Source organism: Alligator mississippiensis, chromosome 2, assembly GCF_030867095.1.
Source record: "Alligator mississippiensis isolate rAllMis1 chromosome 2, rAllMis1, whole genome shotgun sequence".
NCBI classification, from domain to species: Eukaryota; Metazoa; Chordata; order Crocodylia; family Alligatoridae; genus Alligator; species Alligator mississippiensis.
The window spans coordinates 297,740,367-297,756,205 of record NC_081825.1 but is presented as its reverse complement, the minus strand read 5'-3'; the positions used below and the strand labels follow the sequence as shown (position 1 = coordinate 297,756,205).

At 48.6% G+C, this 15,839-nt stretch overlaps 1 protein-coding gene across 2 annotated transcripts in view; it reads right to left on the bottom strand.

The window, feature by feature from the left end:
- Positions 1-3,099, bottom strand: part of SYT16 (synaptotagmin 16) — a 166,592-nt gene extending 163,493 nt beyond the window's left edge. Inside the window, exon 1 of one of the 2 annotated variants that reach the window (XM_019494104.2) lies at positions 3,036-3,099. In XM_019494104.2, the coding sequence (XP_019349649.1) occupies positions 3,036-3,048 (13 nt within the window). In that variant the 5' untranslated portion in view covers positions 3,049-3,099. The remainder of the gene's footprint in view (positions 1-3,035) is intronic. The other variant, XM_059723379.1, reaches the window with a different exon arrangement.
- Between the last annotated feature and the right edge of the window lie 12,740 nt (positions 3,100-15,839).

Genomic DNA, 15,839 nt, shown 5'->3' with positions numbered 1-15,839 from the left:
CTCAAAACAGAATTGCTACAGGTTGCTAGTCACCATTTTTCTGGCCCTCTCTTCCGATTCTTGAGTCAATAAGAACCACTGGCTCATCAGTGGTATAAATCAGAGCAGTCTCATGGCTGCTCTAGTATACACCTTTGGCTTTCCTGTTGCAAAAGAAATGTTCTTGCCATGTCCCCTTTCTCCTAGGAATAGCCCCTGGATGTTTCAGGTCCACCCAGGGCTTCCCCGAGTCTGGAGGACTCCTCAGACGATCTGTTCAGCTAGCACTGCCATCGCTTTGCATGCATGTGAATGAGGATCCATAGTATGAAGTTTTCAAGGCACCAGTTAGATTTCAAAGCCAAGATCCAACAAAGGACTTGTGCTGACTGAATAGATATTACCCATGTGGACTGCAATATCCACATATTACAGCTATTACAGATGTGGACTGTAATATCCACATAAAGGTTATCACCGAGTCCAGAGAGGGCTGGTTTTTTTGTTGTAATGCTATGTTTTCTCAGGTCAATTTTTACCTGGGACAATATTTTTCAGATCAAAACACTTACTCTATGCCATCGAGTTTGTTAATTCACCATAAACCACCCAATAATTCGACAGAACAAGTGGAGATGCATCTACCATTGTAAGCATATGAGGGACAAAATACATCATAGAACAAAATGAATAACCAAACTCAATGACTACATTTACTTGTAATATCACACATCAACTAATTCTCTGAAGCAAAGAGGCTGAAGGTAGCTCTCCTGCCATTTCTGGTACCCTGTTTGAGAAAGATTAAAAAACAAACAAACCAGCAATTGCTTAAATGTCTGCTTGGACGCTATCCCAGGTCAATCAATTTGGATTTGCACAGAGAAATAGACATACAGCAGACATTAGTTAAAATCTAAATGACATTTCCTTGAGCTCTCAATGATAAGAGTGAAAACTCTGCAGGACAACTTTCAGTTATGCATGATTAATTATTGCACTGAGAGAACTACAATCCTTGAAATGAAATCTTAACACTTCTTCCTAGTCCTGACAAACTTGAAACAGAAGAATCTGCCTATGTGGCCAACGGCATTTCTGGATCCCACGGCTTCTTTTAGGGGTTCTGCCAGCTCCTTTCCCTTGTCTTACAACCCGGGAGGAAAGAGACTGGCTGGCCCAAGTGCCGACTAACTGTATGAGATCAACTGCTTCTTTAGTGGTTCAGGATATCCCACGCAACCACCTTAGTTTTACCTGTTTTCAGGGACTATTGGATGGGCAACCCTCATCTCTGTTAGATACTTGCCAACTGAGCTCGCATGTCTGTTCTCTCCGTCTCTCTACTACTCTATGTAGTTGCCATCTTCTAGATGATAAAAGTTTCTTTGATCCTTTTCTTATTGAAGGAATTTTATGTTTTACTAATGTCAAGGACTGTGTTTTTCCTATTGCTCCAGATCACAAATTGTCATTCCTCCTTTTAAAGAATATTTTTTAATATTTCACATGTTGCTGGGTTTTTGGTTGTAGCTGTGTTGGCCTGATATAGGCAAGCGAGATTCTGAGTGGATGTGATAATCTTTTATTAGACCAACTAATCGGTTGTAGCCGTGTTGGTCCAATAAAAGATATCACACATCCGCTCGAGGAACCGGGCCATTTTAATATTTCAAGCTTATACCCTGGTTAGGTACCAATACCTTTCAAAAGTCCTTTTCCTTCTGGAACCACACAATTCGTGTCTTGTCTAGAAGGCAACGTACACTTGGGAAGAAAATTAAAACATTGAATACCGTATAGCGACTCTAGATTTAGAGGAGATAATCCATACAGTCTTTGATTTCCCTCAATCACTTTCCTTTCCCCCCTGCTTTAGGGTTCCTGTGAGAACAAGACATTATAGCAAAAGAAAATGACACACACGGCCATAGAGGTGGATAACCCATCAGATTCGTAACGCAGAAAAATGCACAGCTCGAACCCCGAAACAACAGGTGCATTGGACTGCTTAGGCATCACCGGGAAGGTTGATCCATACGACCTTCATCCTTCTGCTGGTTACCCCCAAAATTAACTAGCTGAAATGTATAGTCTCACAACATCTCCCTAAAACGCGACACTGTGGGACTTAGTGCCCTTCTTGCTTCTTCATAAGTTAGTCCTATAGAGGTGGATCTGAGCAGAGGACGTTACCCTCGTCGGTCAGCCTCTTGGAAGCGCTTGCTGGCGAGACAGAGGGCCTGGAGACGTGCCTCAAGCCGGGACCGGAGAAACCAGTCCCGTCGGCGTGCGCACGTCGTGAGACTGGCACTCGCCTGCCAAGCAACATCTGACGGGTGGGATACGCAAAGCCACGTCTCGCGACCTCACGCGTGCCCTTTACAGGACACCACAGCAATTAGGAGTTACGGGGCAAACGTATCTACTTGCAGCGACAATACGTTCACGGCATACCTAACGCCGGGCACGGCCCCTCTCCGCGCAAAGCAGAAGGCACCGGGGCCAGAAACTGGTTCAAGGAAACGCGACACAACAGGCCCCAAAGCCCGTGTTGAGTTCGGTGTTTAGTGCAAGCGCCGCCGGACTCGCTTACAAGAGACACCCCGCGAGCACACGCAGTCCTAATGAATGCTGTGCCAAACCCAAACCCGCCGCACGGCCTCGCCCCGACCCGAGCAGCGCTCCTGCGCCCGCGCTCTCGAGAGCCAGGCCGGGGACGCGGGCACGGGCGCGGCGGGACGAAACGGAGACCTGGCGCCCGGTGTCACCGCTTCCACGCTGCTCCGCTCTGGACGCCAGCCTTCGGGGCACCCCGGTCCCCCGGGTCGCCCCGCGCTCAGGCCGTGGCAGCGAGCACGAGGGGACACGCGGGCGCCGGCCACGGAAACCCTCGTGGCGCGCGGGGGCCGCGTGGGGACGGCTTCTCCCGCCGGGCGAGGGGGCCGCTCTGGGGCGCGTCCTGCGACCCGACCCGACCCGACCCCGCCGGGGAAGGGAAGGCAAGGGGACGGGAGGGAAGCGCGGCCTCGCCCCCGCCCACCCGCCGCACTCACCGTCGCTGGCCATGGCCGGGCCGCCCGGGCGGGATGCGGGATGCGCCGGGGCCGCGGACACCGCCCGCCCCGCCCCGCCCCGCCCCCGACACCGCCCCGCGGCCGGGCCTCGCCTCCCGCGCCGCGCACCTGGGCTGGCACCGGCTTCAAGCGGCGCTGCGCGCCCTGGCACCGCGCCTCCACACACGGCCCCGGGACCCCGGCCCCCGCCCGCAAGCACGGGCCGCGAGCTGCGCCTCAACGTGGGGCCGGAGAGGTCGGGCCTGCAGGAGCGCGGCGCGGCGCTGCGCTGCGGGCGTCCCGGACGCGGGCCCGACGCTGGGCCGCAGCGCGCCAAGGCCAGGCGGTCGCGTCAACGTTTACCCCAAACCGAGGGGCAGCACGTCCGCCTCCGTCCCAGGTCCGGGCCCGCGACACGGACCGCTTCGCCTCGTGCTCCTGCGTGTGTTGTGGGTGGCCGGGGCATCGCGCACCACGGCGACGCTGCGGCCACCGAGAGACCGCACCGCAGCGAGGGGTTTCTCTCGTGGGTCGTGTGTAGCGGGGACGGCGACGCCGGCTCGAGATGCGAGTGAGGGGTTTTTCTCGTGGGTCGTGTGTTAGCGGGGACGGCGACGCCGGCTCGAGATGCGAGCGAGGGGTTTTTCTCGTGGGTCGTGTGTTAGCGGGGATGGCGACGCTGGCTCGAGACGCGGAGCGAGGGGTTTCTCTCATGGGTCGTGTGTTAGCGGGGATGGCGACACTGACTCGACCATGGAGCGAGGGGTTTCTCTCATGGGTTGTGTGTTAGCGGGGATGGCGATGCCGGCTCGAAATGCGGAGCAAGGGGTTTCTCTCGTGGGTCACGCGTTAGCGGGGATGGCGACACCGGCTCGAGACAGGAGCGAGAGGTTTCTCTCGTGGGTCATGTGTCAGTGCGGATGGTGACGCCGGCTCGACCACGGAGCGAGAGGTTTCTCTCGTGGGTCGCGTTAGCGGGGATGGCGATGCGAGCTCAAAATGCGGAGTGAGGGGTTTTTCTTGTGAGTCGTGTGTTAGTGGGGATGGCGATGCCGGCTCGAGACCCAGACTGAGTGGTTTCTCTCGTGGGTCGCGTGTTAGCGCGGAGGGCAACACCGGCTCGAGACGCGGAGTGAGGTGAGGGGTTTCTCTCGTGGGTTAGCGGCGATGGCGACACCGGCTCATGATGCGGACGTCTCCATTTTGTGGTTTGGCTGGATGAGGAGTTGCTGTGGGGCTGCCGGGCGCCACCACAACGTGTGCCGGAGTAAAAGCGTTGAAGGTACGAATGAGGAAATGACTGAAAATTAATTTGCACAATGTAACTGGGCAGATACCAGCTACCAGTCGGTACATATTTTCCAGGTCTTAATTTCGCACCTGGTCAGACCTTTTTATGGAGCGAAGGTTAATTTGCAGGTGTTGCCGGTCTAAATGAATTGTGCAGCAAACCCAGTAATTGTGTGATACATGCAACGTGTCAAGGGGGCTAAGGGACTGCTTCCTCCCTTGCTTTCCATCACGAGCCCTATGATCAGCGCAGAGCGACGTGGAGCGAGTACCATTGTTCTGCCATCCGCATGCGACGGCGGTTTGGCCAACCCTGCGAGCGGTCGCTGTCTGCAGTTGCTCCTCGGCTCTGGGGCTCACTTGCTCCTGGTGCTCGCCGGAGCCCAAACCTGCATGTCGGCCGGGAGCACGGCTGTTAAGGCGACACTCTTGCTCGGGCAGGCTTGTAGCAGACAGACGTACAGGTGGGAGCATTGTTTGGGGATTTGCTTTTTTATTTTTTAATATTTTATCTAGGTTTGATTCATTGCGTTTATACTGGAAGCTGCCCGAGCCTTTTGTGGGAAAGCAGCATACGCATCCAGTAGATAAATGTCGTGGGTTACATCCAGAAATGATGACAAGAACGATCTAGTAGAGTTGCGATACGAAGTCCTCTAAGAGAGGAGACAGACTCGGTTCGTCTGGGCGCTGAACCACTGAAGTGGCTTTTAGGCGTACGGAAATGGAGGGAATGACATCTAGCGATGGCCCACCTTCCTAGGGGATGTCCCATCAGTGTTGCAAAGAAGCAAGGGGGTTTTTTTGGTGATAACCAGTAATGAACATGGTCTGGGGCACGTGACTTATGAGGAGAGGCTGAGGGAACCAGGCTTATTTAGTCTGGAGAAGAGAAGATTGAGGTAGGATCGAATAGCAGCCTTCAACTCCCTGCAGGGGGGCTGGAAAGACGATGAAGCTGGGCTGTTCTGAGTGGGGTCAGATGACAGGACAAGGAGCACTGGGCTCCAGTTGCAGCAAGGGAGGTTGAGGTTGGCTATTAAGAAAAACTCCCTCACTAGGAGGGTAGTAAAACACTGGAACAGATTACCCAGAGAGGTGGTGGACTCTCCATCCTTGAAGGTTTTCAAGACCCGGCTCAACCAAGCCCTGTCTGGGATGATCCAGCTGGGGCAGGTCCTGTTTGGAGCAGGGAGTTGGACTAGATGTGACCTCTTGAGGTCCCTTCCAGCCCTCATTTTCTATGATCTTTTACTCGACTAAGTTGGGAGAGATGTTAGACAAGCTTTCAGGCAAAAAATACCCTTCCCCTCAGGCCTGGTTTGTGGAAAGCCAGAATGTTCGAGTGAAAACTCTTAAAGGCATAGTTCAGTTCCGATATTTAGGATGAGAGACCGAAAAGCCGGGCATACTCAAGCTGGGAAAGAAGTTAACCATCGAAGGTTTGATGAAGGTTTGACCTAGATCAAACCATCGAAGAAGTTAACCATCGAGGAATAGCACCTTCCAGCCTAAAATCTAGGATATCTTTTCAAACTTTGGCAATGTCTCCCAATCGCCTCGTGAGAACAGTGAGTTTTTTCATACCTAATATGCTGGTGGGGAAACTGAGGCACAGCAGTATTCAGCCAGTAATCCAGGACGATAAAGGAAGTGCTGCATTAAAGATAGGATTAGGGCCCATACCTCCCAACCCATTGGTTTCTGTGCTTTCACTACTAAACCCTACTTTCTCATGGGGCTTCGTTGGAGGCACCTTGAGAAGCTATTCAAATGAGGCACTGCGCTTATCCCTGCAGTGTGGTGCGGGTCATGTTTGCAGGGCAAAAGCAGGACTGCTGCTGATGGTAAAGCACTCAGGCCTCTGATTCCAGGGGGCACCCAGCTGTTCCCTGCTCCTTCTCACCTACCTTTCCTTTAGCCAGGGCATTAGTGCTAACCTCATAGGACTTCCTGCTTGTCTGATTCGCTCTCTTGGAAGAGCTGAGCTACCGAGGTTCCTATGAGGTCTGCAACAAACATTTGCCTGTTTCTAAACCTAAAAATTAAAAAAAAAAAAAACCCAAACAAACTCACCCCAAACTTATGAGACTTAACAAAAATAATTATTGATGCAGAGGGGTTGTTTTTTCTTCTTCTTTGCCATCTGATTTCAGAGTCTTTGAGAAACACCGGAGCTATGCTTAACAGCTTTTGACTGCAATGTGGTTAGAAGCACACTTAATCATTTGACGCCAGAAGCTGGGACTTAAGGAGAACGCTTCATATCATGAGACTCATAATAATCAAAAGCTGGCAGCAGTTCCATCTCGCCGCAGCTCGCCTGCTACCAGTCCCTGAGCTAGAAAGCTCATTCATGTATCTCTACCCGACACTGCAGTCGCATCATGCCCACGAACACTGCAATCCCCTTCATCAGTAGCAGCTAAACAACCAACCTCTTCTGTTCTCTGAAATGACTAAGCCGCTGAGAAGGTTCTCACTTTCTTTAAACCTGGGGTAATACTGCACATGAAAAATGTTTACTCTGCATTAGTCAAGCAGCACACTGACATTTATGAAAAGCTTCAAAGTATCAAGTAACTTAATTCCAGCTTTGGAGGGATCTCATTCCTCAGGCAGAACTAATAACTTTTGGTCTGGCTGAACTGATTTGCATTTTATTCACGGAAAAGGATTCTTTTAGGCCAGCAATTAAACTGCATTTTCTCTGCTCCGCTAGCTGTTAATGCATAAACTCTCTCGGGGTTCTCAGACTGTTACAATCATTGACTTTAGGAACAGATTCATTATAGTAGCAAACAAGATGACAAAGCAGTCTGCATATGCTATTGGACTTCCCAGCATGCATTTCTAGCTCTGCGTTGGTATCCAGGGTCAGGGTGGAGGAGAAAATACAAAAAGATTGAGGATCAGTGAAAAATAATAATGGAGAGCTAATGGAGTTAATTTAGCTTGGTATCCTTCAAGCAGAACATGGATACGCTGCTCTTGGGTTTTGAATGTCTTGATCCCAGTTCAGTTAATTAAGTCATTTTAAGAGATGACAAAGGGAAATGGTAAACCCTAAAGTCCATTGAGTTAAAGAACTTTTGTTACAAACAAGGATGTCTCATGGACACTGCCAATGCCCATGTGTTAGAAGACACATCCCTGGACCTGGCTGCATGCATAGTACAGACAGGCCTCAGTGACCACTCTGAAAATTCACCCCTACTTCTGGTATCCTCTCTTGCATTTTAAATTCAACTCATAGATCTGGAAACAAAGAGCAGAGCTTTGCTCTTTCAGTGAAGTAACGTTAGTCTATTATCTTTCTTCACGTATACGTAGGAGTATGCATGTTGGTGTGATGTTAGGTAAATCACAGAAATGAAGGGCTTGAAAGGACTTCCAGAGGTGGTTTGCAGCCATCATGCTGCTCTGGGATGAAACTGTGCTTGTCTAGATCAGGGATGTGAAGTGTGTGGTCTGTGAAGCTGTGTTGCCCAACCTGCAAAGCTCCCAGAAGGGCCCAAAACTCAGGGCCAGGACCCACTGCTGAAATCTGGGGTCTTCATCAAGCAATGGCTGCATTAACCTTTGCATAGTCACTGAGACTCACCCCACCACTCCTGGAGCATCTGGATCCACCGTGTGAAGAGGGGCGAGTTTGACACCCTGACCTAAACCAACCCTTAGAGATGTCTGTCTAACCTCCAGCGAAGGAGATTCCCTCAGCAGCCGGTTCCAACACTAAATTATACTCAGAATTGGACAGCTTCTCCTAATGCCCACCATAAATCTCCCTTGCTGCAAATTAAAAATATTGCTTTCTTGGAGAACAACTGATCACAACCTTCTTCATAACTACTTTTGAATGTTTGAAGACTCTTCTGTTCCTGCACACTCTTCTCTACCTCCACTACACAAATCCAATTCTTTCAACTTTTTTTCTTAGCTCAGGCTTTCCAAATCTCTCACCTTTTTGTTCTTCTCTAGACTCTAATTTGAATCCATCCCTCTTACTGTGGTGCTCAAACCTATACTCTAGCTGAGCCCTCACCAGGGCTAAATACAATGCAATAGTACCCTCCTCCATCTGACACGTAGCACTGCTGCTAATGCATCCCAGAATGACACTGGTCTTTTGTGCAGCAGCATCCTATTGTTGATTCATGTCAGTTGATCAGTCTGCTATGATGCCTGCGTCCCTTCATGCAGTGGTGCTTCCTAGCCATTTATTGTCTCTGTTGCATTTGTACATTTGATTTCTCCTCCCAAAGTGCACTACTTTACACTTGTCTGTATTGAATTTCATCTTACTGGATTTCAGAGCATTTCTGCAATTGCTCAAGGTCAGTTGGAATTCAAATCCCATCCTCTCCATTAGTGCTTGCAGTCCCTCTCACACCGATGTATCTCGCACCGATGGTAGCGTCACATCATCCAGGCCATTCACAAGAATACTAGATATCAGCGTCCGAGCAGACCTATGCAGGCCCCAAGCTGACACTTTTGGGGACCCCTGCAGAGGTTCCATTTCAGGCACCTAAATGTTACTGGACAGCCATGCTAAGACATAATCCTATTGCAGCAGCACTAGCAGATCCTTACCAGTCTGAGGCTTTGCAGTTTCAGTTTGCCCACTGGAAAGGACTTTCTAGATGGCATGAAGCCATTGATCACTTTTCTTTCAGTATGCTTTTTTCATCTAGCTGTGCACAGAGGTCAGAAATTTTGTACCTAGTTCCTTGGTTTGCATATGAAACTATCGTGTGGGCAATGCCAAAAGATTTAAAGTCAGGATACATCACACACTTGCTGCTTTTTCCTGTCCAGTTAAAATAAGAAATTAGATCAGCTGAGAACAAATCAGTCCATGTTAGTTGTTTTTCATCACCTTATCATCCTCACTGACTGTTTAGTAACTTACCCGGAAGTTGCTGGGGTATCAAAGTTCACAAGCACAGCTGACACTTGCATAACCTGTTTTCCTGCATAACACAATGCCAGTCCCAGAGCGCTACCTAGGACTCACACAGCACAACAAATCTAATAAACCTATGTGCATATAAGCAATGTTTATATGCCGCCAAGTCCCAAAGAGGCTGAGGGCAATTTACAGTGAGAGAGAGACAGGCTCATAGAGACAGAATAAAATACTAAAACATTCCCCACCCCCAAGAAAAGCCATCCAGCCTCATCTCACCCCACCTCACCAGTTCCCCTGCCGCGAGAGCACTGCCCCTCCTGCTGTGCCCAACCACCCTTCCCAATACCTCTGCTCCCCACTCGTCCCAGTTTCCCTCCTACCCCTTCCCGCTCCACTCCCATGCCCATGCCTCACATACAGCAGAGTCCTCCCATTCCCTTACTGTCAAAGGAGGTCAAAACCCATTCCTTATCACATCCCCTATGTAAAAAAACCACAGTCCCCTCTAAACTGACTGAGGCCTTTGCTTTCCAGTTTGGCTGGCCATGCTGTCTGCCTGCTCCCCCTCTCAGCCCTTCTGCTCCAGGTTCAGTCCCTAGAAGATGGAAGAGTAATGTGGATGTGGTCTTCACCAAGCACAGCCTTCTCTGGTCTCAGTTGCTATTTCTCCTCTCCAACCACCACCTAGTCTCTTCCAGCGTTGCGGAGTAGCCCTTCCCCTCGCCCCATCACTCAGCCTTGCTGTGGGGATGGACAAATAAAGAAAGGGCAGTGAGTTAGGGTGGGAGGTTGGGGACTGACTGAGTGCTAAGTGCTTTGTGCACATGCTCTTACCCCACAGCAAAGAAAGAAAATAGTAGCATATTGGCCTGTTCCACTGTTCAGTATTCATGAGTGCCCTCCGTACTTTTCTTAGCTGGTCTTCACGCCCAGGCAGAACTCTGGTCTTACAAGCAGGATGAACTAGCGCTCCTGCTTGCACTAAACACCTATGACTTAGTGGGGCTAACAGAGACCTGGTGGGATTCATCCCATGACTGGGCGGTACATACTGAGGGCTATAGATTGTACAGAAAGGACAGGTCAGGGAAGAAAGGGGGGGGGGGGTTGCACTTTATGTCAGTGAGCAATATACATCAACCCTCATCAAGACAGAATCCAAGGATGAGGAAGTAGAAGGATTGTGGGTTAGGCTACATGGGGGGCAAGGAGAAAGGGATTTGGTGGTAGGGGTCTGCTACAGACCCCCACACCAAGGGGAAGAAAGAGATTCGGGGCTCCTGAGGCAACTCTCGGAGACCATAAAAGCTAAAGAGGCGGTAGTCATGGGGGACCTAAACTACCCGGACATCTGCTGGGAGACGCAGACAGCAAGGTCCCATCGCTCACGCAGGTTTCTAACCTGTGTACAGGACCTCCACCTGACACAGGAGGTGCATGGTCCCACTAGGGGGAATGCCATACTGGATCTGGTATTGGCAACGGGAGATGACATGATAGGGGACCTCCAGATCGGTAACTATCTGGGAGACAGTGATCACCTTATAATAGAATTCAACATAAGACGGCGAGTGGGTAAGGTAACGAGTAGGGTGAAAGTGCATGACTTTAGGAAAGCTGATCTCAATGCACTCAGGCGATCAGTCAAGGAAGCACTGCAGAGTAGGAGTTTTGATGGGATGGGAGCCCAAGAAGGGTGGCTGTGCCTAAAGGAAACGATCCTTCGGGCACAAAGCGAGACGATCCCTGAGCGAGGCAAAAGAGGGAAAGGGGCCAGGAGGCTTCCATGGCTGACCAGAGAAATCCAGGGCAGCCTAAGGGCCAAAAGGGGAGCACATAAAAAGTGGAAACAGGGTGAGGTCACTAAAGATGAATATACCTCCTCTGCTCGTGCTTGTAGGGAGGCAGTTAGGCGGGCCAAAGCTACCATGGAGCTGAGGATGGCAACCCAAGTAAAGGACAACAAGAAATTGTTTTTTAGATATATTGGGAGTAAAAGGAAGGCCCAGGGAGGAATAGGACCACTGCTAAATGGGCAGAAGCAATTGGTGACGGACAGGGGGGACAAGGCTGAACTCCTCAACGAGGTCTTTGCCTCAGTGTTCCTAAGCGAGGGGCAAGACAAGTCTCTCACTGGGGTTGTAGAGAGGCAGCAGCAAGGCGCCAGACTTCCATGCGTAGATCCTGAGGTGGTGCAGAGTCACTTGGAAGAACTGGATGCCTTTAAGTCGGCAGGCCCGGATGGGCTCCATCCGAGGGTGCTGAAGGCACTGGCCGACATCATTGCAGAGCCACTGGCGGGAATATTCGAACTCTCGTGGCGCACGGGCCAAGTCCCGGAGGACTGGAAAAGGGCTAACGTGGTCCCCATTTTCAAAAAGGGGAGGAAGGAGGACCCGGGCAACTATAGGCCAGTCAGTCTCACCTCCATCCTTGGTAAAGTCTTTGAAAAAATTATCAAGGCTCACATTTGTGAGAGCCCGGCAGGGCAAATTATGCTGAGGGGAAACCAGCATGATGGGTCTGTGGCGGGCAGATCGTGCCTGACCAATCTAGTCTCTTTCTATGACCAGGTTACGAAACGCCTGGACACAGGAGGAGGGGTGGATGTCGTATACTTAGACTTCAGGAAGGCCTTCGATACGGTATCCCACCCCATACTGGTGAACAAGTTAAGAGGCTGTGATGTGGATGACTGCACAGTCCGGTGGGTGGCGAATTGGCTAGAGGGTCGCACCCAAAGAGTCGTGGCGGATGGGTCGGTCTCGACCTGGAAGGGTGTGGGCAGTGGGGTCCCACAGGGCTCGGTCCTTGGACCGATACTCTTTAATGTCTTCATCAGTGACTTGGACGAGGGAGTGAAGTGTACTCTGTCCAAGTTTGCAGATGACACAAAGCTATGGGGAGAAGTGGACACGCCGGAGGGCAGGGAACAGCTGCAGGCAGACCTGGATAGGTTGGACAAGTGGGCAGAAAACAACAGGATGCAGTTCAACAAGGAGAAATGCAAAGTGCTGCACCTAGGGAGGAAAAATGTCCAGCACACCTACAGCCTAGGGAATGACCTGCTGGGTGGCACAGAGGTGGAAAGGGATCTTGGAGTCCTAGTGGACTCCAAGATGAACATGAGCCGGCAGTGTGACGAAGCCATCAGAAAAGCCAATGGCACTTTATCGTGCATCAGCAGATGCATGACGAATAGGTCCAGGGAGGTGATACTTCCCCTCTATCGGGCGCTGGTCAGACCGCAGTTGGAGTAGTGCGTGCAATTCTGGGCGCCACACTTCAAGAAGGATGCGGATAACCTGGAGAGGGTCCAGAGAAGGGCAACTCGTATGGTCAAGGGCCTGCAGACCAAGCCCTACGAGGAGAGACTAGAGAAACTGGATCTTTTCAGCCTCCACAAGAGAAGGTTGAGAGGCAACCTTGTGGCTGCCTTTAAGTTCATCACGGGGGCACAGAAGGGAATTGGTGAGGATTTATTCACCAAGGCGCCCCCGGGGGTTACAAGAAATAATGGCCACAAGCTAGCAGAGAGCAGATTTAGACTGGACATTAGGAAGAACTTCTTCACAGTTCGAGTGGCCAAGGTGTGGAACGGGCTCCCAAGGGAGGTGGTGCTCTCCCCTACCCTGGGGGTCTTCAAGAGGAGGTTAGATGAGTATCTAGCTGGGGTCATCTAGACCCAGCACTCTTTCCTGCTTATGCAGGGGGTCGGACTCGATGATCTATTGAGGTCCCTTCCGACCCTAACATCTATGAATCTATGAATCTGTAAAAATCCACAAAGCTGTTATTCTTCAAATCCTTCCTTTGCTAGGTCTATCTAGATGACAAGGGCTAAACCCTGGGGCTTGAGATCGCGCTCTCTCATACTGGCCAATTCTGTCTCTATGCCTTCCAGCAGCTGTATCACGTTCTTTCCTCTGCACATAGACTGCAATTCTCAAGGGCAGGGGCTCCCTTCATTCTGTATTTGCACACCAGTGAACCAGGGACTACTCTATGACTAGGGCCTGTCAGTGATGCAGTATATACAGATCAGTATGAGCGGTATGAAGAATCTCCAACTTGTTTTCAAGATGAACTCAGCAGCTCTCAGCTCTCTTGTGGATAAAAATCATTTCTGTGCGTATGTATGCCTTGGCAGATCTCCAGACTGTTGTTGTTCAATCTCGACATGAGCATAAAACTTCCAAGAAAAAAAATCCCTTTCCTCGCTGTCGAAACAATAGGACAAAGGGACGAGCTGCCCAGGGAAGTTGAAGAATCAATAGGACAAAGGGACGAGCTGCCCAGGGAAGTTGAAGAATATCTCCTTTATGAGAGGTTTTCAAGAGGCTGGATGGGCATCGAGCTGGGACAGTTAGGAACAGTGGGTCCCGCAAATACATTTAGATGAGTAGACTTCACTGTAGTGATTGAGGTTTGTACTGATAAATCATGAATGGAAGAATATGTTTGAGGAACTCATGGTCTATTGTCTTTCTCTACAGATTAGCAATCTAAGCAGAGTGGATAAAAATCAACAATTTGAAAGATCTCATTTAAATTAAAAAAATCCTTTTTTTTCTTTTATATTTAATTGCATTTCTTAAGATGCTTTTAAAAAATAAACTTTAACACAAGTTAAAACTATATATAAGCTCAAAGATATCAGCATGGAATAGGGATTATACCTTCTAATTATATACTATTTTAGATGATATTGCTAGAAAAAAAGTGTCTGAGAGAAGAATTGAGCAGCATGCAAAAAGTCTAGAGGGGAAAGTTGTTAACCCGAGTCTTGATGGGTGGAGGAATGTCCACAATGATGCAGTGATATGTGCTTGTGTGACGGCAGAAGAAAGGGACTGTCTACTTTACAGAAGCAATTAATACATCAGGAAATGCACACAGCAAAATACTTACAAGTAGCAGTAAAAGCTACAACAAACTGTGAAAAAAAATTCAAATGTTTAGTGCACAAGCTTTTCCACAGACAATGCTGCAAATGTATCAAAAGTGAGAAAATCTAGAAGTGAAGAAGCCCCCAAGTTAATAACATATGGCTGCAGCGCTCATTTGATGCACCTCTTAGCCAAAGACTTCAGTGCTCCAAAAATAAAGGCTAAAGTTGCTGAAACTGCAAAACACTTCCGTAACGACCACTTTGCAGCAGCTGCTTTGAACAAAGCAGGAAGAACCAAACCAACACTCCCACAAGACGTGCGATGGAACTCAATGGTGGACTGTTTTGAGCAATATATAGAAAACTGACCTAATCTGATGACAATTTGTGAACAAATTCGTGAAAATATAGATGGAACTGTCATAGCCGAAGTTCTCAACATTGGACTAAAGAGAATTGTAGAAGGTATACTGGCTGTCCTGAAGCCTGTTTCTGTAGCCTTGAACAAAGTGCAGGGAAACAGCTGTTTTATTGGTGATGCCAGTTAAATTTGGAAGGAACTCAGTGGGACCTTGAAAAGAGAAATACGCAATGACAGTGTTAAATTACAGGCATTAAAAAAACTAAAACGAACCGATCGGGCACTATTATCTCCAGCTCATTTTCTTGCCAATATTCTCAATACTCTGTTAGTCTTTAACTGCTGAAGAAGAGGAGTTGGCTATGACATGGGCATCCAGCAATCATCCCTCCACAATATCGAGTACAATACATTTCAGGACTATGGGTGAGCCACTCAAGAAATATACGTTTACTGATGAGGTTTTAAAGAAAGTCACACCAGTGAACTGGTAGAAGTCACTTAAGAACCTGGGTCCAGAAACTACTGAAGTGACAATCCAGCTCTTAACAGTAATAGCTTCTTCTGCAGGTGTAGAAAGAATATTTTCTTCCTTTGAATTAATTCATTCGAAATCACCTGGGAACTGAAAAAGCAGGAAAGCTTGTCTTTCTTTTCTAGTGTATGAATAAACAGGAAGATGAAGACTGAGCTTGCTGTGTAACTCAGTATTTTAAATTTCTCGTGTTGACCTGGCTGAAATAATCTATTTAATTTTTGTTAAAAACACATTTCATATAACTAAAATAGTTAAGAATTCAAAAATGCATATGCTTGTTTTGCTAAAATAATTATACGTTTGTTGTTGAAGAAAAATATCCAAAATACATATGCATGTTGTTTTAGTTAAATAAAACATAATTTTCTGATGCAGCTTGAAAATTATTCTGAAAAAAAAAATATCAAAATAAATCATTACTTTAAAATAGATATAGGTTTCATTTTTAGAAGGTATACCTTATATATCTCTGAGTTCTGAATAATATGTATTAAGGTTGTATCAAACAAGAATGCATTTTTGTAGAAAACAATGATTCAATCAAGGCTTCCTAACCAGTGATTTCAATCGTAATTTCAAATCCACCCGGAGACAAAATTCAATTAGAATTCCATCCCCTAATTATACTTAGTTCTACCAAATCGGTGTAAGAATAACCAGGTCTTCTCAGTTCTGCTGTTCGTTGGGAAGCTCCCAAGTACCCAGTAAGCCAGGGCTGTCCAACTCCAACACTGGAGCAAAGCAGCACCTGGGAGCTGGATGTGGCCCAGGGGCCACCTGCTGGACAGCCCTGTGCCAAGCTGCCGGAG